We start from the raw sequence: 21,945 nt of genomic DNA on the forward strand, positions 1-21,945 counted from the left end.
ACCCGAAGTTGAGCCGTTACGGCCCGTGTAGCCCGTTGGAATGCCGCTGCTGTGTAGGTAAGTATCGTCCGCCGCTTTTTGTTTGACACCCACTCTCGCCTTTTCTTTGCTCGAGACTGGTGGGACCTTTCATCCTCATCAGCGTCACAAAGAAAAAGGTCATTCACACCTTTGTAGCAAGCTTCTCCATATTCCATTCCGCACATCTCCGCCCTCGCAGGCGGAGTTCGTACGGATGACGACGTATGCGCCGCCGGATGGGGAATTGTTCATTCGTCGAAGGACTCCATGGGGAGTGTGGTTTTGCCGAAGTTTTAGCGAAGGCGAGCTGGCGAGAAAGTTCGGTCGGTTGGTGACGCCTCTCTCGTGGTTGTCGTCAATTCGGGGCGAATGGTGAGGTTCATTTCGTGATCGTTGACCCGCGGACTTGTTAGCACCTGCGCTTTGTGGGAACTTCTTCGGTCAATTTCCAATCCTTCGTTCCGGAGGAGGGGACACCTTCCAAAATTGCACGCTGAGGATTGCGACAAAAGGAACTCGTGCCCAATCGACGTCTTCGATTTCATTGCATCCCTAGAGGCAGTGAGTGTTTTTTTTCCTCGTTCAAATTTCAACCATTCAATCCTACAATCCAAGCAATCATTATCGCTGCTCGTTGAATCGAGGTGTTGAGGTTACCGAGATGGTCAGGTCATGCCTGCCAACCGTCCTCAGATCCACGGGTACTTGAACAGAGCACACAAACTCCAGTTCGGGGGGTCAATGTTCCCTTCCATTCCACCGTCATACGCAATCGCATTCCATACCCAACCCGGCATCCAGAAATATGTCGCTCGTATCAAGGGATATCCTTCTCGAATTTCTATTTCCATCGCACACGGGTGCTGTAGTGTACATCATCGGATCTTTCTCTTGTCAGACTCGTCACTGATTGACGGTCGTGCGACCCAGCGGTCAAAAAGCGACACATCGATCGTATCGCGATCCCTTCCTCCAGAGGATAGAGGGTTCAGGGCGAATGTACCTCTAGCCACACTCACTCAGCTCAGCCCAGCGATCCTGTCACTGCCCCTTGCAAGTGACTCAGGTGGCCTCGGTGGCGTGGATGGCTGACTATCGCAATCTTCTATTTGCTTTTCCCTCACAACAGTGGCATTCAATGACAAAGTACGCGTGTTGCTTCTGCTCGTATTGCTGCTGCAGCTTCAATGTGGTGATCATCCACGATCCGGATAACATCATCCCGTCGAACCACTGACAGGCCAGTTGCCATCTACCACAGTAATCCAAACCCTCCACGCCCATACAACGTTGACGGGACCGGATCACCATCATGGCACTGCAGATCCAATATGGCTGCTGACCTGCAGCTAGAATACTATAATGTATTCTGCCGCCATTCAGACAGACACCTTTGAAGGAGTGTCGTTGTGAACAAAACTTGGTGATATGGTGGATCAAAGACAACTACAGGTACACCTAGCTGTGCCTCGATTATACAGGGTCCACCAAGATGCACAAGATGTCTTGACAGCCTCAAGATCCGTCACAAGTCACAAGCTGTGTCTTGCAAAGGCATTTCTTCCCAGGCCACGCAATGTTGCAACCTCGGTTCTGGAACTATCCCTCGAGTCTCCTATTCTCTTGCGTCAAATCTCAGAGCAAAGACGTCAAAAAATGCAATGGCAACAAACCGTTTCAAAACTCGAAACAGTCCGTCGAATCAAGCCACGCAAGGCCAGGCGGACAGGGGGTCGCTGGGGTTCTTAACGTTGCCCTTTGTGAGAGCAGTTAGCCGAGGGCATCGTCGCATCTCCCTTAGCATCCTCTTTGTCCAATCATCTTTCATGGCTGTGGTTGCTTGCAATCGGAGGAGGGCCACTGGGGATCGCCTGCGCATCCTTGTTGAAGCATCCCACACCCCCCAGTTAACCTAGAATCTTCCCCAATCGAACGACTGGACACACGCGGCCTGCATTGAGCTGGCTGAAATGCAACCACTTGAGACCATTGAAGTGAAGGGGCTTCGCATTGTCCGCTGCCCTCACACCCCCCTGCCCTCTCTTATGCGGCTGGCTGCATTACGCCGGTTCCCTTCCACACACACACCACTCCCACCACGGGGTTCCCTTCCGCTCCAGCCCACCCATCCAGCATCCAGTCGAAGTTTCTTTTTTTGTCAATCTGGACGCCGGAGAAACATTGGACGCCATGGCGTTTGGATTCCCGAGATTAGACTGTATGCGGCCTCCTTGATACGGGGATCGACCCTTGTAATCATCTGAGTGAGCATGTGCGGTCCAGACAGAGTCCAGAACGGTTACAGATGACTGGGCAAACCTTTTTGGCGTTGCTTCCTTCGTTCGTATTAAAAGACGGGCTGCGTGCCGCTTGAAGGTGAAGTTCTGTTTTTTTCTCTCCTTCTTGGATATCTCGCTTCTTTTTTTTTTTGGTCTTACCAACACACACTCGTTCAAACCACACGATTTCGATTCGGTAATCACATAACGATTTCACACGTCTCGTTCAACTACCAGACAAACATATAATCGCAACATCAATATATAAAGCCGAAAACAACAGTCAGCCAGGCTACTCAACACAAAACAAAACAACACACGAACAACCCAAACAAACAGCAAAAATGCAGTTCAAGACCCTCATCGTCTCCACCCTCGCCGGCCTCGCCGCTGCCCAAAACACCGTCCCTCTATCTACCGCCCCCGTCGGTCTCTCCACCGGTGTCGTTCCTCTGCCCACCGGCACTGGAGGCGTGATCTCCACCAAGCCCGGCGGCATCTACTCCAACAGCACCTTTATCAGCAAGCCCGCGGCGAGCACTGAGGAGACCACTGCTACCGTCACCTCCAAGGTTGGTGCTGGTGCTTCGTCCACTGGCGCTGCTCCTTCGGCTAGCACATCTGGTAACACCAATGGGGCCAACCTGGATCGCAAGAGCGAGTTTGGCATGGTGGTCATTGGGTTGGTTGTTGCTGCTGGGTTTGCCATTTAAACAAACCTCTTGCATGCATGATCATAATGGAACGAAGGGAGATGATGGGTGTTAATAATGGTTATTTGGGCTGTGTATACCCAGGACGGGGACTGCCTGTCTTTTCGTTGGCAGCGATGACACTCGAGTTGGGATCTATACCCCCCGCTGCATGACGACCAACTCGAATGACCAGATGGATGGATGATATGAGACGGACGGACGGACAAATGGATACCTACACCGGGAACCAAAAGGCGTTAATTACTTCACTTCTTGGGCATTCATGGGATGAATGGATGGAAGGATGGACGAGGCCATTGGGCTTTTTTGATGGTCTCGTCTTGTTTTGGGTCTTCTTCTTCTTCTTCACCTTTTGCATGAGCCTTACGTATGTGGGCTCGGTTTACAAACACTATTTAACTTCTTCACCATCTTCTGCATATACAGCTAGACACATTAACAACTTGAATCTTACTTGGGCCTGCCGTTGGCGGCCCGGTGTTTTTTGGGACATCTTCTACATTACAGCCTCACTACGGTATTTTTGCTTGGTGTCTTTTTGATTCGCATGGTCTTCCCTTTCTGTGGATTTTCAGTACCTCACGTGTGTTTTTATGACTCGTTTTTTTTTTTCTAGCCTCAGAACTCGCGCGGTCACGATGGGTGTCACAAAGCTCCCTGGCGCAAAACCCGAGCCCGTTCACAAATCTGGTTAGTATGTAGTCCGTCTACACTACATACGCGTGCGTATCTTGACGCTACGCGCCGGTGCAAAGCGGGCTGTGATGTGATGGGGCGTTTCATTCTCAGCCTCAAATAGCCCCGAAAATGCGCGCGGAATATTGGACGCAAGTGATTATCATCATGATTATCAGCTTTTCCGAGAAAAGGTATGCATGGCGAGAATCGCCAGTCCACGGGTTAACGTGTCAGTCCCAGACTCACTTGTTCAGCTTTCTTTTTTTATTTTTTTCGATATCAACAGGGGGGTATCATATGATTTGCTCCCACGTACTGTACTGGTGTGGCGCAGAGGTATGTATTCTGGCGCTACGATGAGTGAACACGCGTACTTCGGCAGGAAGCCGGGTAGAGTTTAACTTGAGGGAGTAACGTAATGGCGTTTGTTTCCATGAGACATAGTGGGAACAAATATGGCCAATATACACTATCATCCTATCCTATAAGGATTTTGTGAACATAGTTATTCCAGGTTAAAGGCGTCCAATTGCTGGAAAGAAATGAGTACTATACGTCTAGCGTGTCCTCGTTGTGCTGCATGCCCCTCAATCGCTTGGTGTTACGTGGGAGTGGCTCTTAGAGTAGGGATTATAGCTACCGGGGCCAGAACTTGAAGACATCAACTGGAAACGGTTGTATAGTGTAGCGGTTATCACTCCGGATTCTGAATCTCATCAGAACATTCCGGCAACCCCGGTTCGATTCCGGGTACGACCTCATCTTTTGCTTTTTCTTGCTCTGTACTTTCTCTTGAAGATCCTTTCTTTTTCATCTTCGTGCCCTTTGTCTTTTTTGGTTTTTGTTTTTTTATACTTCGAGGTCATTGAACCAAATTGTTATTGTGTGCTTGGTTTCTTCCTTTGTTCCCTCTCTTACTTCCATGTTGGTTGGTAAAATCAATTCATTGGTCAATTTGAAGTTCGTGTCAAAGCCATTTCATTTTTTTTGCAACAAGCCGATACGTACCGCGTGCGAAAAGCATTCATACCCAAATGAAATCTCCGACACCTTGTCGGTTGATCACACCCCAAATTGGAGGAAAGAGGCGATATGTGAAGATGCGCAGGATCCGATCAAGCGTACCTGCATGAACATGATCACTTGAACGGGTTCACAGAAGCCAAACGGTCGGGTTCCGTGCCTGGTGGTCGATCTCCCGCTTATTAAAGCTTCCGAGTCCCCCACCAGCGAGACCACTGGGGAAAGTTCCACTTCAGACAATCGATATGGACAACATTTGTTCATTGGAATATATGTATAGCAGTGCGAGAATCGATCCTTCACATGACTGCCATGCTGGCACCTACCTCTGCACCGAACAACACTGTTTGGCTCAAGACTAAGTAAGGTAAGTAGAGGAGAATGATATAAGCGCGTAATGACATCACCACGCTCACGGACGATGTTGTGAGCCCGTGGTCGATTTCATGGATGCGTTCATTCTTCAGTTTGGGCAGTCCCTCTTCCCCGACATGTTTCCAACGGTGATCTTGTACAAGGCGGCGACCGACGCGCGCGTGAGCGGTTATGCGGGGAGATTCAGATAAGCGACCATGTCATGGCATGGCATCGCTTGCATCCCGCCAGTTCGCCTCCAACAAGGATTGACCAAGAGCGCCCACGAGGGGGGCGGACAGTAGAACGTTCAGCTAGCGCGCACTGGTTTGTCGCGAAGCGCAAGTTAAGGATGACTTGCTATTGTGAAAATGATAAAGCGTCCATTATAAGCGCTTAGACCGGCATATATGTTGTCTCGTGGTTACTGTGTCGGCGACATATTCTTCACAAGGAAGAGTCGAACATACAATTGCCCAGATTGTGTCGCATAAAACTCTAATCTCGACCATTGGCCAAAATAACAACGGTGCATTGAAGAGACAGAAAACGAAACAGAAAACGAAACAGAACACGAGTGACAGCGCATTCGAATCGCGGTTATTGGCATGGAAGAGATCTCGAACTTTCCCCCCAAGTGACATGGTCTCACCGTCTTGTCCGTGGGTAACGACTCAAACTGTCTCGGGGGTTTCGTTCCGGAAAATTACAGGGTCAGTGACTGACAGGATCTCGGCTTCATCAACCGTACAACACCGGGTTTATCGGTATCGCCGTCAGAAATCTGCCACAAAGAGATCCAATTTCATCATCCAGCTATGCACTATAAACAAAGGGTATTACGTGTATGCGGTTGGCAGAAACATCGCCCGTTGGCCGTGGAGAAACGGGAGACATCAAGAAGGACCTACCTGGATCACGTGTATGATCATTGATGCCAAGGCCAACAGCGCATGCTGGTGTTAGTGGTCTGTTAGTGCCGAGTAGCTAAATCCCTAAAAGGGCAGAGCTGTCCGCTACTACGCTGGAATTCAGAGGCTATCAAATGAACTGGGAGCTGTCCTTTAGCAGCTATGCTAAGAATACAGCGCACATATGTCAGCGAAGGATCCGCGGACCTCAGGTAAAGTTTTACCCACCATGTCATGCCTGGCCCGTGCTCCAGGTCCCCTTGATTCTTCCAGACCGTCTCACAACCTTACCAAGGAGCCAGGCAGACGACAAGACCCAAAACCAGGCCAGATGTATGAAGTTACTGCAATTTAGCCCAGGTTGGGCTTCGGCATGAGCGAAAGCTTAGCTCAGCTGTGTTGTTGATATTCAGGGCAGTCAGTTGGCGATTCTGAGGATCTCCTTCCTCTGGTCGCGTTTTGCCTGCGACAGCCTGAAATGTCAAAGGCGGAACCTGGGTCTGGCGGCCGTCTTTGCACTTGAGGCGGACATTCCAATGTCGCCTTGTATTGAATTGCTTGTGTCTGGATTTATTTGTTCTTTCTTCTATGCTGGCGAATGCTTCCAGATCTCTTCTTTTTGCTTAAATAGACAAGGCAGCTTCTTTCTGTTGGTGCGGTGGTTTCATCAGTCGTGGTCGTGCAACACCGCCCAGCAAGAGGGACATTCACTTGCTGTCACGAAATCACCTCAGACCGAACCGGAAGCAAGCCACCTCTCAACTTCAGAGCTCTTGACCTTCCCCGCCAATCCACGTCGCTTTCCACTCAAAACTCGCCCAGGATCCTGGGTCCCGCCAAAATTCCCGTTGACAAGCTTCTTTCTTTCTTCCTTCGGCCCTGCTCCCCCACCGCCGCCGTTGATCGCTTTTCATACCGATCGCAGTCCTCCTTCCCCTGCTTTTCCTAATACAGCCAGGACCTAGCCTTGATCCCTTCCTTGTCTTGTGGTCGAGAGCCGCATGGTCGTGCCTCATCACCCCGCCATCGACGAGATACGGTCGAAGCTTTCTTACCACCAATACAAGCAGTACATGCCTACCTCTGCATTTTAGCGACGCCCCATTCAGCCCCCCTAATCCAACCAGACGACCTTTTAAGCCCGACCAAGCACGGCTTCGAAAATCCAATCGGGACTCGTACAGGACGTAGAGACTGAGGACGGACTTGGATGCACTCGGTGCGCGGCGTTGTCCAATTCTATAACTTGACGAGACTCGCCCTTGCACCCTGGGTCGGGCGTTTACCTACCTACAGTACCTACCTACCTACACCTAGGTAGCCTTCACCTTGCATTAATTACAGACCGGATACACGGTATTACGGTCTGCCGGTCTAGCCCACTCAGCTACCCCAGACGGACCTCCACGCGAAAGACGGGCACTCGGGCCTGTCCTGTCGATGCAGACTCACTAGTGTACTGGCGGCATTGCTGTGCTGGACTGCTGGTGCATTCAACTCAAGACTGATCCAGTCGGACGAGCACTCGTCATTCTGATTCGCCCAATTGGTGCAAACACCGACCGACCACAGAGCGTCCCCCTAGTCCTAGTAGCCTCCTGCCGCTCCCGCTGGCCGCACCCGCACCCGCGCACCGTACCATCTCCCGCCGCCCGCCGCACCCTCCTCTCACCACCGCCAAAAAGTAGTTTCCCCATCCCAACACCTCTCCGACCCAAGAAGGTGCAACAACACTGCGAGACCAGTGACCCTCACTGGGACCCCGACCGCAGGCAAGCATGGAGAACCGACCGGCTTCCGCGAAGCCCGCGACCACAGCCTCGACCCCCTCGCAGTCGTCGACGCCCGACGTCAAGTCCCCCGCGACCCGTCCTCTCTACAGCAGCAAGCTCGGCGACCAGCGAGCAAGGACATCAGACGCGGTGCCGGCCACTTTGGCCAGCCAGCAGAACAGGTGAGACGCCATCTACCGCACCCTTCCTGCCCCTTCAAACACCGTCTTTGCCCTTCTTCCGCCTTGCCCGTCTCTTTACTGCGGCAGCCGCACACCGATCCAGCAACAAAGCCACACCTTAAACCCGACCCCCCGTCATCACGCCTGCCCGTCCTCCCATCCTGCCAGACCCCTTATGGTAGACCTTGGGTCCACCTCCAGATCGACTTCCATTGTAGTCGCGGAATCATCGTCTTCACTCCCTCAATTCCCATCCTTTCCTCAGTCCCATTGCCATGCTCCTGCCCGCTTGACGGACATCCAATCCTTCGGCGCCGTAACTCTAAACTGACATCCGCACAGACAGTCTGCCCCTCCTGTCCAGCAAAAGGCCTGGACTTCGGCCAAGAACCCCATCACCGGCCAGTCCGCCAGACCGCAGAACAACTTCAGCTCACAGGACAAGAAATCCGTGACCAGCTCCCTTCGCGAGGTTCGTTGATGCGCCTTGTTTGCTCGTTGTTTTTGTTCCCCTTTTTCGAGACCCATGTTATCCATGACATAGCTCCTTGGCGGACCTTACTGCTACTTACTCCCTTAGCTGCTCCACTATTGGCCGCCGTCCACCACGGCAATGCTACATGGACTGTCCGCCTGTCTTATACTGGTCGCCTTTGTACACAGTCTGACGCTTACTTCAATCATCTCCAGGGCCAACGAGTACGCATTACCCTCGCTAACGGCTCCGAGTTCGAGGGTACTTATGCCAACACCCAAGACCCCAACACCTGCCGCCTGACTACGGTAACGCAGAAGAAGCTGCCCAACTCGGCCGAAATGAACGGAGCTTCTAGAAAGGAGCAAGGAACCATGACGTTTCAGAAGAAGGAGATCGTTGACGCGCGTCCTCTCCTGGTCAACAACCTTGGCAAATCAGACGGCAAGCCTACCAACGGTATGGACAAACCGGCTGCGTGATTCCGCTTGCTTGTTCGTTCTAACATGGCTCTTCCATAGGCAACCGCGCGTCCTTCCGTACTGACGCTGCCATCTCCAACTCTCGCTTCGGAAATGAGCGGACTCTGCACCGCTGGGTGCCCGATTCTACCGACGGGCTTGATGATAGCTTAGAGAAGACCAACACTTCTGGTACCTGGGATCAGTTTGCTGCGAATGAGCGCCTCTTCGGCCTCAAGACCGATTATGATGAGAACATCTATACCACGACGATCGACAAGAGTCACCCTCAGTACAAGGAGCGGATGGCCGCTGCGGAACGTAAGGCACGCGAGATTGAGCGAAGCGCCCCGGTTACCGCACATGTTGCCGAGGAGCGTGTCATGGACTTCCAGGGCGGAGACGATCGTGATGAGGAGGACAAGTAAGTCACAGGTCTCAAGAGGATCAGACATTAGGGCTGGCTAACAAAGGAAACAGGTACAGCGGTGTTCGAAGACAAGACTTCCCTCCCCTGTCTGGTGGCCGAGAGAACAAGTACACGCCTCCTGCTCGGCGTGCTCCGGCTGCGCACTCTACCGTCAAGGGTGCTCCTGTAGACCCGGCTATCATCTCGTCTCAGCTGAAGGCACCCCCGCAGAAGCAAGCTGCGCAGACTGTGGCTGATGTCAAGAGCCCCGTCCAGCAGACGAAGCCATCGCCCGCACCTACCAGCACCACCGCGGACTCAAAGGTCGAGTCTAAGCCGGATGTGAAGGTAGCGGAAGTCAAGGCTGTTAACGCAAAGGCTACCGATAAGAGCGCGGCTCCGGCTCAGGCCGCGGTTAGTACTACAGCGACTGCACAGACCCTTAGCAGCAAGCAGCAGGGAATTGAGCAAAGACTTCTAACTTCGTTCAAGGAATTCGCAAACATTCAACGCGGCAGTGCCTTGTCTGCTCAGAGGGCCAAGAACAAGGCAGACAAGGAGGTCAGATTGAATGACCTCAGAAAGTTCTATCACGAATTCAAGCTCTCAACCCCGGTGCCATCTGACCTTATTTCTATCATTGCCAAGGACCCGGCAAAGCAGAAGGAGATCCAGGAGAAGGCGCTGAAGAACGCACAGGAAATGGCCAGGATCAAGGCTGAGCAGGCTGCTCTCAAGGCGAAGGAGGCCAATGCCGCCAAGGAGGGTGCGAGCAAGACCACTACCGAGCAGACCAGCTCGACAACTACTACCACGGCCGATACCCGTACCGCGTCGCGGCCGACTGCCCCTCAGCACTCTAGTTCAGCTGGTGGTGTTCCGAGCCGCCACCAGGGTCAGCGCAACTCTTACCAGCATCCTCAGGCGGCTTATCACCAGCCTTACACCCGCGGGAACCGCCCGCCTCCCCATATGTCCCAAAGCCAACAGACGGGCAACCTATCTCAGCGCCTACGGAACGTGGAGCAGCACAAGATGCAGCATCCCCATATGGGACAGCATCCTCAGGGTCCTGACATGCGTCTCGCCCCCACTGGCCCTGCTAACAACGGAGACCCTTCCTTTGCTCGTCGCACCAGTGGTGTTCCACCGCCCACTAAGCAATTCAACCCTCTGATCCACGAGTTCAGACCTGGTGCCACCCCTTTCGCCCCTGCCTTTAGCCCCGCTGGACCGAGCCAAGCGTCAAGCCCCCGCGTGTCGGTTAACAACGTTGTCGTCGAGCCTGCGGGCGCTTCGGCTCTGCCTCCTGGAAAGCTGATCAGGCGTAAGACCAAGGATGTAGACCCCAAGAAGTGCAATATCTTGGCCTTCTTGGAGAAGGAAGAGAAGCCTTCCATGCAATCTCATGCCGTGAGATGGGAGGAGAACGGTGCCCTCCGTCCGGCCTACGAGACCCCGCCGACGTGGCGCCAGGCGGATCCTCAGAACGAAAAGGCTGATTCTACCATGAACATGACCTACACGGAATACTTGGAGAAATACCCGGTTCCGAGCACCGTCAACGCCACGCCCAACCCGTCTCATGCACTTCCCCAGTTTCACCATCAGCACCAGTTGCCTATCCACATGCAGCACGGCGCGCAGAATCTTGCCCCGAGGCAGTCGCCTCACATGCCTCCTATGCCCATGCAGCCTGGCCAGCATGGACATGCCCCTCATGTCCCTTTTACAGCTCCTGACGACCACAGGATGATGCATTCAAACTCCCAACAGTCGTTTGCATCCCCTAGAATGGGACATGCGGCCATGGTCTATCCCCAGGGCACTCCTGGTCAGTTCCAGTACAGCCAGCCGATGATGCAGCCCTACATGCCTGGCGGTGCGCCCCAGATGGGACCATTCCGCAGCTTCTCGAACAACCCCCAGTTCATGCCCCAGCAGCAACATCACATGGGCGGTCCCGTTATGATGCAACCGCAGTTCATCCCGGGGCCAAATGGCGCCTTGATGGCGGCTGGTCCTCAGGTCCAGATGTATCCTGGACATCCACAGTTTATCCCCGCGGGTGGTGTACCCCCTCAGCCCATGAACGGGACGAACGGTTATCCTAGCCCCGGACGCCCAGCAGCACCCATGATGGTGCACCAGGGTTCGCAGCAAGGACAGCCGGGTGTTTATGGAATGAGCCCTGCTGTTCAATACCAGCAGCCTGCTTTTGTGGCTCAGCAACAGCCTCAGGGCAAGTTTCCTAACCAGCGGGCTCAATGAGGGCGCGCTGGCCGCCAGTATGTCACGTCAACTGGGTGACTGCAGTGGGATCGCTGATGGCCACTGCCTTGTCGAATTATGAACTGCTCCTTCGGGCTTGGCAGGAATGAGGGTGTTATGTCGGGCTTGATGAGAGGATGAAGTTACCAAGCCAGCCATTCAAGTCGAGCCAGGTTGGTTGGCCAACCTTCTGTGAGCAAGCAGAAGGATGCAAGGTGATGTATAGCGTCGCCTTGTTGAACAGTGGCTCGAGAGATGCAACTCCGTCGGGTGAGTGGCAGGCATGAGAAGAGATTAACAACCCAACAACCAGAAAGGCAGTATACGACAACTACCACCATGATTACAATGCCTTTGCTTGCCTTTCATTAAGCTACTGGAAGAAGCTCACATGTGAGCGAACCATCAACAATCTCTTCTACAGCCATTTGCATAGTCCTTCCTTCACTTGAAAGTGTGCTTTACACAACGACCTTCGGCCACGCCATTTTACCATGCCACATACACTTCTATGAATTACTGTTGGACTTGGTCCTCTTACTCCTTGCCAGGCTACATGTTCTTGCCCGAGAGTGTAGCGGAGTCAAGTTCACACCACAATTGGCTATCCACATCTATTCAATAAAGCAGCTTTCAGGTGACGGATGGAGTACCAGGGGAGGTGATGGACGGGTGGTCATGAGAGACGAAGAATAACGAGACCCAAAACGTCAGCAAACGGCTGGCTCTGACCCTCGCTGCTGATGAAACTCATCAATACCGGGGTAATACGTTCATGAACAAGGAAGGATACGAGTACAGTTTGTCTGCTGCTTTGGGGGCAAGTGGGCAGATAGGCCGACATCGATAAAGTGTTGTAGGGGAATTGCAGAGCAGGGATATTTTATGTGATTGGAGATGCGAGAGTGATGACTCGCAGAGGATGAAGGAGATAGATACGTCTGGTATCAAAGTACTGCCAGGCATACAGCACACTATGGCGTAGCATATAGCAAGCAAGCGAATAAGCACGCTTTGGGGGGGTGGAAGGAAGCGGGGTGGTAAAGAGAGAACGGGAAGAAGAGGGGGAGGGGGGTTAGTGCTACATAGCTAGCATAGTAACAATGAAGCGAGTAAGGTTATCTTGATGGGAATTTATGTGAAGTGAGGCTACGGCATGAGGAAAGCGATGCGGCCAAGATTCGAGCGAAGAAGCAGTGGTGCTGAGCTTGGCTGATTCTCTTTATAGCAGGAAGAGCGTCACGAGACATTGTGTCAAGATATATAATGTAAGACGAGGACGGACAACGCAAGACAGCACATACAACAACTTGGATTTACTACCGAACCTCATTTCATCATATGCTCTTCGCAAGCCTAAACGCACGCACTACTCAAGCAGGCAACCTATGCTGACGTTGACAGCTAGCTGCTAGTTTCCGTCCGCCTAGGACAAATATGGGGAGAGGAGAGATGATGTGTGCTACCAGAATATTGTAACTTCCGATGATGAAAACTACTCGGTAAATTGTAGATAATGGATGTTATGTTGGAATGCTTTTCTTTTCTTTTCTTTTCTTTTCTTTTCTTTTCTTTTCTTTTCTTTTCTTTTCTTTTCTTTTCTTTTCTTTTCTTTTCTTTTCTTTTCTTTTCTTTTCTTTTCTTTTCTTTTCTTTTATCTCTTTTCTTTTTCTTTAATCGTGGTATCCATGGTGGTGGTGGTGGTGGTGGTGGTGGTGGTGGTGGTGGTGATGGTGACAAGTTAGGTACATGCTGCTTGCTATCGTTTGCTCAAGTTGCATGATTGCTTTTAGGCACATATACAGCTTTGAGAAAACCAGTACCCCGTTTCTGTTACTGCTACTGGCTAGATAGGAACCTAGGTAGGTACTCACATATACATTACCCCTTTTGTTAGTGTAGATAGTAGTTGTGCTTGCTTTGTTTTTTTTTTTTTTTTTTTAGGGGTGGGGAGGGGAGGGAAAAAGCAAGGAACCGAGCGAGGTCTACACTATGTACAAAGAAGCAATCACATCACCAAACAAAGGCCGACCAGCCATAGGTAGGGAGTCTCGAGTGAGTGAGTCGGTGAGTGGCCAAAATGTGAAAGTTTGCTTTTGTCCCCCAGATTCGGTCAATGGTATTGTCTTGTGTATGTTTGGTAGACTCAGTCATGCATAACAGGATTGACTTTGACTGTCCTTGAAGTCTTGCGGAGAAACGTACAGTACCTTAGAAAAGGTGACAAACCTACCTACCTACCTATCTGCCGTTGTGGTGTTTCGCTTTTTCAACTCCCTGAAGCTATATACACACTTTGTGTTCCTGATGCGAGTCACTACTGCCTTATATATGCATTTTAATATTTTTGAGGCGTCGAGAGAGGAGTGAGTGAGTGAGTGCAGATCTGAAACGTGGATTTTTTTTAATTTTTTAATTTTTAATTTTCTTTTTCTCATTTTGTAGCTGAGATAAGAGGTATGATTCGAGAGGAGTTCTTTACTAGGAAAAGATAATTGGTCGTTTGTCGTGAAGCTCGTGCTAATAAACGAGTAGGTAGAGGTACCTCGAGGTATCGACGTGTGCTAGGTAGAGGGTACTAGAAATAACTCGTAGTATACCTACAGTAGGAAGGAAAAGCGGGCGGGAGGTTGAATGGAGGGATTAGTCATGGTGTTCGCGGGGCCCAGAATGATGAGCACTTGGGCATATCATATATCTTTGAGTAAGCATGTTGTTGTGATTACTGCGTAGCTGTTTGGGAGCGAATGAAGGCTGCCCGCGAGCGGCGGAGTTAAAGGTTGTAGGGGATGATAACAATAGAGGAATGTCACCTCCATCCTCACTTGGCATATTCTCATTTCTTTACACATATACCAAAGCCTCAATCCGTATATTGATTACTGCGGCAGCTTCAAAGGTGATGAGTACTGATTTCTTTGTTACTAGCTTTTCGCCTTATCCCTTTCAAGCTCGATGATACCTACTAAACTCGCCACAGACTATTCCGACACACGGCACCAAACAAGAAAGAATAACTACTCCTCGATGTCAAATACGTATGCTACCTCAACAGTGCCCTGGGGTTGAGAATGGGTAACGACATAAGTCTGCCTAGCCAACAAATCATCTGAAGGGTATCACAAAAACGGGCGGGAATCCCAGTGCCACACCATCGGGCGCAGAGGACTTCTAACCATTTCGTACTCGAGGGTCTAGAAGCCCGTGACACATTAGAATAATAGCGACATGATACTTGACGTTTGAAAGAGAGAGGAGAACAAGTAGAAAGAAGACTTTGCCATTGATCATCACCATTGTTCTTCTTCTTTCTCAACGTAGGCCACGGGGCGGGTGTTACGGGCTCACAGCGAGGGGAGACGAATGGATAACTGAACACTGCATTGTCGTGCGAGTTATGCGTCCGATCGAGTGAGTGTTTACTTGGGAAAAGGGTCTTTCGTGGATCGAGAAACAAGAAAGAGAGATCTGATCGATCCGATGCTTCGATCTTTCCCCGCGTTACCATGTTACCTAGGGATGCTCCCAGGTAGGTAATGTAGGTACAAGGCATCTATCTAGTGTAAGCACATCTGACTTGAGTGACTGAGTGACGATGCGATGAGTGGGTATCACAACATATCTGGCAGGCTGTTCGCTTGGCCAGTTGGCCACAGGTAGTTGATGCTATGTACAAAAGAATGGATGGATGGATGACTTGCATGAGTTGGTAGCAAGTAGCGAGTGATGGCCTCTTTGATGTGGTAAGACGGAAATGGTCTGTCGTGAATCGTGGAAATAGTATTGTCGATGGTACGCCATCCCGTACCAATGCTGCTGCAGCAGTTTGAAGTACGTGCAGGTAGTGATTCCTATTCTTGGGACGCCGAGCTCAAGAATCTAGGTATGCTGTTGCTTCCCGGTGTCAAGCAAGCAGTGTCAGCTTATCGTCGTAGACAGCACTGGCTGGATGGATGTATATCGAGCCAGCATTCCGTCATGTCTGTTTAATTCCATAAAGGCTCGATCCATGTTTGGAATCTGGGAGAGCAGTTGCACAATATAGCGCCCTTCAATCATCCAATGGGACGAATATTAATTCTCTGCAAGTCTTAATTCACCTTTTGAAACACGCGCGCGAGGCCGCCAGTGGTAGGTACCGCTCTAGTTGACCTTGCATTGCCGGCCAAGGCTGGGGTCGCCCTCTTCAATCTTGCAAGTTTCGGGAAGGCTTGCGCGTCTCGCAAGATCGAATGTGGCTTAGTACTTGGTGAGTGTCGGAAAGCTAGGGAGAGCTTGACTTGAGCTTGAGCTTTGGCGCAGTACTTGAAGATCAGAATCAAGCACTGACCTCGGCGTGCAACTTTCATGGTTCAATTTCGGCTGTAAACATGTGTTGCTCGTGTGTCTGTGTGTACCTAACTAACATGTGCCCCAGGGGTCGGGCAGGGGATCCCGTTTGGGAAGGAGGGGGGGATTAAGTTGTAGTGCACTTCAGTTGGTAACACGGGCATTGTCTCCTGAGTTGTGAGTGCAGTGTGTACGTCTACTAGGTGGTAGGACAGAAAAGGGAATCCTTCCCGTTGTTGTAATGGTCGTCGTGATACATCTCGAGGATTGATGGGTGTTTTACAGGCGCTATTTTTGCCCTACCCACGATAGTAAAAGTGCACACAACCATCGTGGGTTTGATTGATGCGCTGGTGAAGTGTCACCGAGTGCTGTGCTGTGGTGTGGTATGGCACTCGAACGACGAATGGAATGTAGTAGAGAGGTAAAGGGCTGGCCGGCCTCCCCCAGTCATCCATCTAGATGGTGGCGTTCGTCCCTTGTTGAAGTCTTGAAGGCTCCATTCCCATGAAAAGGACGGGTTGTGGACGGCGGTGGTAACCAAATCCCCTCTTTGTGCACTTGTTCATTGCTTCTTCTCCGCGTGCCCCTCGTCTCATTGTCGTATCCTCTCCACCTTTTGATATGATAACAAAGGATAGAGTTAGGGTGGCCCGAGGACATGAAACCCAAAACCTGGGGTAGGGAACTCCTGAAGAGGAGCTGAATGCTGAAAGCCAGGGGTTACAGTACCTTTTGAGAACTCCCGACTCCATCCAGAGTGGTGGCCTCAGCTAGCGGCTGAATGCGCCTCACACAGCCACCTTCTGCAATCATGGCATTGATGGGGAATACGATTGGTTTTTGTCTCCCCTGTTTGTGTCACGTCGCATATAAGCGATTTTTCGTTGTCTCTCTTTCTTTCTGTCCCGTTTGCTTGGGAGAAAAAAAGAAGGAAGCAGATTTTGCGATTGCGTACACTAGGTATTCTATACGGTTGGGCGGTGACTGAGGCGAATGTTATCTTGTTGAATACGCCGCTTGCCGCGGCAGCCATGAGTTGTCATGCCATGTCTGGTGGATGAATGATACTCGTCAAACAGGTACCTACCTACACTACAGGAATACGAACCCAAGGCCATTAAGGGCTACACTATACACTACTGTAATCCGCTATGATGGAATACGGGCGTAGTGTAGTGTGGTAACAACGTCTCTCAGTGGATCGTCCGGCGATGAGCGATTGCTCCGCGGCTACACGCTTCAAAATCCGAGTGGTGGTGCTGGTCAGTGAAGTCTTTGATACTGGCTCCCGTTCGCCCAGGTCCGTTGTCGTCCGCTGTGGTGTGGTGTGGTGGTTCCTGTGGTTCCTGCCGATCATCACCGGCGGCGTCCTAGGTTCTGCCAAGCGGGGATCGGATTTGCTTCTGGACCATGGCGTGCTAATCCACTTGCCGGACCTCCCATCCAACTGAATAGGTATGTACACTACAGAATATGATACTACAGAGTGAGGGATTAACATAGCCAGCTGCCCGGGGATATGGATGTGAGAAGCGGACAGAGCGGGATGGCATGTCTTGGAAGATGGTCGACTCATCACGCTAAAATCTCTGAACAGCGGTTCTGCTCCGAGGGTTTGGCCGTTTGGATGGGCAGGTGAAGCTCACCAATCGCGAGACCGGACGGGGGCTTCAACATGTCACTCTGCGGAGGCGTGGCAGTGGCACAGGCCTCTTTCATGCGTGCGAGTTTGTACCCTAGCGAGGAAAGGGGCGAGTGTTTCAGAACGAGAGGCTGCCATCCCTCCCTTTTCGCAGTGGAGTAGGTGCTCTGGGAGGCCCCTCGCTGGAAAAAGAGGAAGCGGCCCACGTGAAAATGCCAATCGGGCGGCTCCATACCTCTAGGTACCAGCTGGCTCCACCGGCTGCCACTCTGGCTTGGCCAATCATGGACGACAGGGGACCGCCAGCTGGAGGTTGCATGCGTCAGCGTTTGGAATACCACAGCAGCGGGATTGGATCATTGGATGCACACTGCGTCTACCACTGACTGCCGCTGCTACCTACTGCACCACTACCGCCGAGTTGTGCGCCTGTTTTTGGATTTCCCGTCTCTTTTCCACTGGCTTGCTTGCGCTTTGGGCGTTTGACAACAACGAGTGAATGACCAGTGGCAGCCCAAAGGATCTCTCCCGTCTGATGGCAGTCACACTGGTGACCAAGGGCCATCACACCATGGGGACGGGAAAGGGACGTATCGATGCCCTGTCTCATCAGTCTCATTGCAGAGCGGTTCTGCCGTGACCAGAGAAGTAGTCTTCCATTCAAGTGATCGTCCTCCATCACGTCTGGCCAAATCCAATCCACATTTGTCCCATTACACATTACACATTATACATGCACCGAGATCGCACAGATCGAACAAGCACTCATTCACTGGACGGGAGCGAGGACGGCAGTTCTACACGTACATAGTAGAGTAGTGTAGTGTACGTACACAGTATCACCGCCGCCATTTACCCACCACCGCCCACTTCTTCCAAATCCGGCAAACCGCAAGTAGGAGAAATCCGCGAGACTTCCAGAAGCCAAACCCAAGAAGCAGCTTAGTGATCCAAAGTGGCCATGGCATCGCGAGAGCGAGCGAGGTGTGCTCCGGGATATCCAGCACGCAGACCACTCAGCGTCGTCAGACGGCATGGTACCTGCAGTGACAAGACCCCTAAGGTGGAGGGGTTGTGTGGAAAAAAACGCAGGGGGCTAGGGGTGTTCACAGGCTACGCAGTAGATGGACAGGGAATGTAAACACACACAAGATCCGCCGAGCGGGTGTGGTGTCCAGTGGGTGGCGTTCGAAACAAAAAAAGGTACCTGCATGGGGTGCGCTACCGGCAACGGCCCCTCCCACCCAATCGACTCTAGACGAACCGGCAGCTGGGAAACATAAAAGTCATCCAACTCCCCCTCAACACCTCATCTCTGTTTCTTGACGATCACGGCACTCCCTTACACGTCTTTCCTCTCTCTCTCTCTCTCTTCGACCTTAAGTCACCCACCCCGTCAAGGGATTTCAAAAACACCCTTCTCTGCATTCCAGTCCTGCTCGGCTCTTCAGCCATTGTCTCAGCGTATTCCTAGCCCGGTGCTTGACTACGACCTGCCTGACCTTTCGTCTTGACTCAGACGAGCCATTCACCCACCAACCTGATTAGCCACTCGACGGAACGGCACGACCTTATTCATTCCTTCCTATTGTTCACTTGCGTCAATAGCATAGAGCAGTGCTCATCTATCGACCCGGCAACAAGCAAACAAACTCTCTCTCTCAAAAACCACTCGACAACAACTAGACTTCGACTTTACGGTCCACCACACTCCCTCAACAACGAGAAAGGAAAGAACAACTAGATCTACCATCAATCACCATGATGTACAACACCTTCACCACCGGTCTCGTGGCTACCCTGCTTGCAGGTGCTCAGATCGCCTCCGCCCACATCGAAATGTCCTATCCTCCCCCCTTCAGGTCCAAGTTCAACCCCAACGCCGACCCCGGCAAGATCGACTACTCCATGACGGCTCCCCTCAAGGATACCGGCGCCGACTATCCTTGCAAGGGCTACCAGGTCGACTTTGGCACTCCTTCCGGCAAGAGCACCGCTACCTTTGTCCCTGGCCAGACCTACAACATGACCACTGCCGGCACTGCCACCCACGGCGGCGGTTCTTGCCAGCTCTCTCTCAGCTACGACAAGGGCGCTACCTTCACCGTCATCGAGTCCTACATTGGTGACTGCCCTCTTGCTGGCAAGTACGACTTCACCATCCCTGCCGATGCTCAGTCCGGCGACGCCATCTTTGCTTGGACCTGGCACAACAGAATCGGCAACCGCGAGATGTACATGAACTGTGCCCCCGTCACCATCGCTGCTAACAACAAGCGTGACGTTGCTGGTGCCGCCTTCTCCACTCGCCCTCAGATCTTTGTCGCCAATGTCGGTAACGGCTGCAAGACCGACGAGAACTTTGACGTCCAGTACCCCCAGCCCGGCCCTAATGTTGTGAAGGCTTCGGATGCTCCCGTCAAGGGCCCTGAGGGCAGCTGCGGTGCCTCTGCTGCTCCTGCCGGTGGCTCTGACTCCGGCTCCGGCTCCGGCTCCGGCTCCGGCTCTGGCTCTGGCTCTGGCTCTGGCTCTGGTGCCTCCAGCTCCAGCTCTGTCGCTGCTGCTCCCGTCACCACCAGTGCTGCCGCTCAGACCAGCGCTGCTGCTGGCGGTAACCCCGGCGGTATCTTCATCACTGCTCCCTCCGACGGTTCCAACCAGGGCGGCATCTTCCTCCCCTCTGCCACCGACATTGTCAACGCCCCTAGCTCCAGCGCCGCCGCTGTCGTGAGCTCCGCCTCTGTCTCCGTTCCCGCTGTCGCCACCTCTGCTCCTGCCGTCGCTACCACCCAGGCTCCCGTTCAGACCACCCTCCAGAGCATCGCCAAGCCCAGCACCACCGTCGTCAGTGCTCCCGCTCCTATTGCGACCGGCACCGCTCCCGGCAATGGCACTGGCTCTGGTTCTGGCTCCGGCTCTACTGCTGGCGCCTACGCTGTTGGCACCGCCTGCACCACCGAGGGCGCCTGGAACTGCATCGGCGGCTCCTCCTTCCAGCGCTGCGCCAGCGGCGCCTGGTCCGCCGTCACGCAGATGGCTGCCGGCACTAGCTGCTCCGCCGGCGAGAGCGCCCAGCTCAAGATGATCGCCAAGAAGCACCTTGGTCGTTACCAGAGGCGTCATGGGTATGCTCACCTCTCCAACTAAGAAGTCAACATTGTAAAGGAGGGGACAGCACAGCGTCATATGATACCCCGCATGTAAAGCACCTATCTTCCGTTTGTTTTGTCTTTTTACCTTGAAACATTCAGGCTTTGGTCAGCTAGCTGGCTTTTTTTTTTCACTTTTGCCGATCTTTGATCGATTTCAAACTTCACTTCGCACATTCTTTTTTCGCCGCAAGTTTATATAACCCGTGCTACACCTGGCAAGTTGTACTTGGATAGGTCGTACACTTTTTTCAAATCCCAACTTCTTTCTGAATATTTCAAGATCCAAAGACATCGAACGAACAAACAAACAAACAAACAACGGAGATTTGGGGCGTGTGTGCTGAGAGGAGGCAGTAGGTTGACTAGAGACAAGCAAAGACAGCATTTCATGACAAGGCGTTTTTCAAATTTTCACGTTATGATGACAAAAGTGGGAGGCACAGCTGGCTTGTTGATGACCATACAAGGAATACCATGGGAGGAAGAAGGAACTCGGATAGGAATTTGGCTGGGCGGGACAAATGGATTCACTCGTTTCGCTGTACATAGACTAGGATTGGTAACAGAAAAAAACATGCAATTACTGCATTCGTTCATCTTACAAGAACCAAACTCTGTGCTGCTCCTCATTGGTGAATTTCAAGAAATGAGCATCTTGTAGGAATGAACGACTGGCTTTGAACGATTCATATGGGCGGTGCGTTCGCCACGATGCCTGGTGCTAGGGATTGGCAAGGTCTAAATCCTTACACATCCTGACGAATGGATCACTAGGACTCGCAAAAGCTGAAGCCAACGCGGCCAAAGTGAGCAAGGCATGTGTCTCGGATCAAGAACTCGCACGCACAATGGTGCAATGGCGCCCCCTTTTGCTGTCAGCCGAAATCATTCGGCGAAAGAAGGTCGCCCCTCCCAGCGCGAACTGGATCGAGCTCACCCCCATCGTCTGTAACCATGAACGCGGACGTCGCCAGCTGGGAAAAGGAAGTGGTCGCCGGAGATGAGCACATCTTCAAGATCGCTTTCACTATCGTCGCGTCCATCATGAGTAAGCTGAATCTCCGCAATAGCCGCACCACCTATCTCGCCGGCGTTTTTCTCGGGCTTTACACAAGCGGAAATCGCCGCCGAGGTCCAACGCACAGGAAAGGAGGAGAAACAAGCAGACTAAATCGCCTAGGAAACCCCAGATGAAAAGGAGAAGCGACAATTCGATGACAACAAATGGAGAAGGGATAGAGATCATTTTGCCAATGAAACTCTAGAG

At 52.1% G+C, this 21,945-nt stretch overlaps 4 protein-coding genes and 1 non-coding gene across 5 annotated transcripts; 4 read left to right on the plus strand and 1 right to left on the minus strand.

Annotated features, from left to right (window-relative positions):
- Positions 1-2,425: 2,425 nt before the first annotated feature.
- Positions 2,426-3,513, plus strand: NCU05395 (hypothetical protein). Its single transcript, XM_958390.3, has one exon. It carries the CDS (start codon positions 2,645-2,647, stop codon positions 3,011-3,013), a length of 369 nt encoding a protein of 122 aa, XP_963483.1. The 5' UTR covers positions 2,426-2,644; the 3' UTR covers positions 3,014-3,513.
- Positions 3,514-4,367: 854 nt separating this feature from the next.
- On the plus strand, positions 4,368-4,453 carry NCU15263. The gene has a single exon. It is a non-coding gene; the product is annotated as a tRNA-Gln (tRNA).
- Positions 4,454-6,795: 2,342 nt separating this feature from the next.
- NCU05400 (hypothetical protein) lies at positions 6,796-12,673 on the plus strand. Its single transcript, XM_958395.2, has 5 exons — positions 6,796-7,936; positions 8,279-8,408; positions 8,627-8,870; positions 8,933-9,296; positions 9,353-12,673. The coding sequence occupies exons 1-5, from the start codon at positions 7,761-7,763 to the stop codon at positions 11,550-11,552; spliced, it is 3,114 nt and encodes a 1,037-aa protein (XP_963488.1). The 5' UTR covers positions 6,796-7,760; the 3' UTR covers positions 11,553-12,673.
- Positions 12,674-14,472: 1,799 nt separating this feature from the next.
- Positions 14,473-15,599, minus strand: NCU05401 (hypothetical protein). Its single transcript, XM_011395271.1, has 2 exons — positions 15,254-15,599; positions 14,473-15,105 (listed from the first exon to the last, which is right to left on the minus strand). The coding sequence occupies exon 2, from the start codon at positions 15,103-15,105 to the stop codon at positions 14,596-14,598; it is 510 nt and encodes a 169-aa protein (XP_011393573.1). The 5' UTR covers positions 15,254-15,599; the 3' UTR covers positions 14,473-14,595.
- A 3,076-nt stretch (positions 15,600-18,675) lies between these two features.
- NCU05404 (endoglucanase) lies at positions 18,676-21,329 on the plus strand. The gene has a single exon (XM_958399.3). It carries the CDS (start codon positions 19,288-19,290, stop codon positions 20,671-20,673), a length of 1,386 nt encoding a protein of 461 aa, XP_963492.1. The 5' UTR covers positions 18,676-19,287; the 3' UTR covers positions 20,674-21,329.
- The last annotated feature ends 616 nt before the right edge of the window (positions 21,330-21,945 follow it).

Source organism: Neurospora crassa, linkage group II (assembly GCF_000182925.2).
Source record: "Neurospora crassa OR74A linkage group II, whole genome shotgun sequence".
Classification (NCBI taxonomy): domain Eukaryota; kingdom Fungi; phylum Ascomycota; class Sordariomycetes; order Sordariales; family Sordariaceae; genus Neurospora; species Neurospora crassa.

Excerpts from the sequence above, each read along its gene's own strand:
- NCU05395 (XM_958390.3), top strand. The coding sequence starts at position 2,645 with ATGCAGTTCAAGACCCTCATCGTCTCCACCCTCGCCGGCCTCGCCGCT.
- NCU05400 (XM_958395.2), top strand. The coding sequence starts at position 7,761 with ATGGAGAACCGACCGGCTTCCGCGAAGCCCGCGACCACAGCCTCGACC. Across the intron at positions 8,409-8,626 it reads TGACCAGCTCCCTTCGCGAG|GGCCAACGAGTACGCATTAC; the intron begins GTTCGTTGATGC and ends AATCATCTCCAG. Across the intron at positions 9,297-9,352 it reads GATCGTGATGAGGAGGACAA|GTACAGCGGTGTTCGAAGAC; the intron begins GTAAGTCACAGG and ends CAAAGGAAACAG.
- NCU05401 (XM_011395271.1), bottom strand. The coding sequence starts at position 15,105 with ATGCCTTGTACCTACATTACCTACCTGGGAGCATCCCTAGGTAACATG.
- NCU05404 (XM_958399.3), top strand. The coding sequence starts at position 19,288 with ATGATGTACAACACCTTCACCACCGGTCTCGTGGCTACCCTGCTTGCA.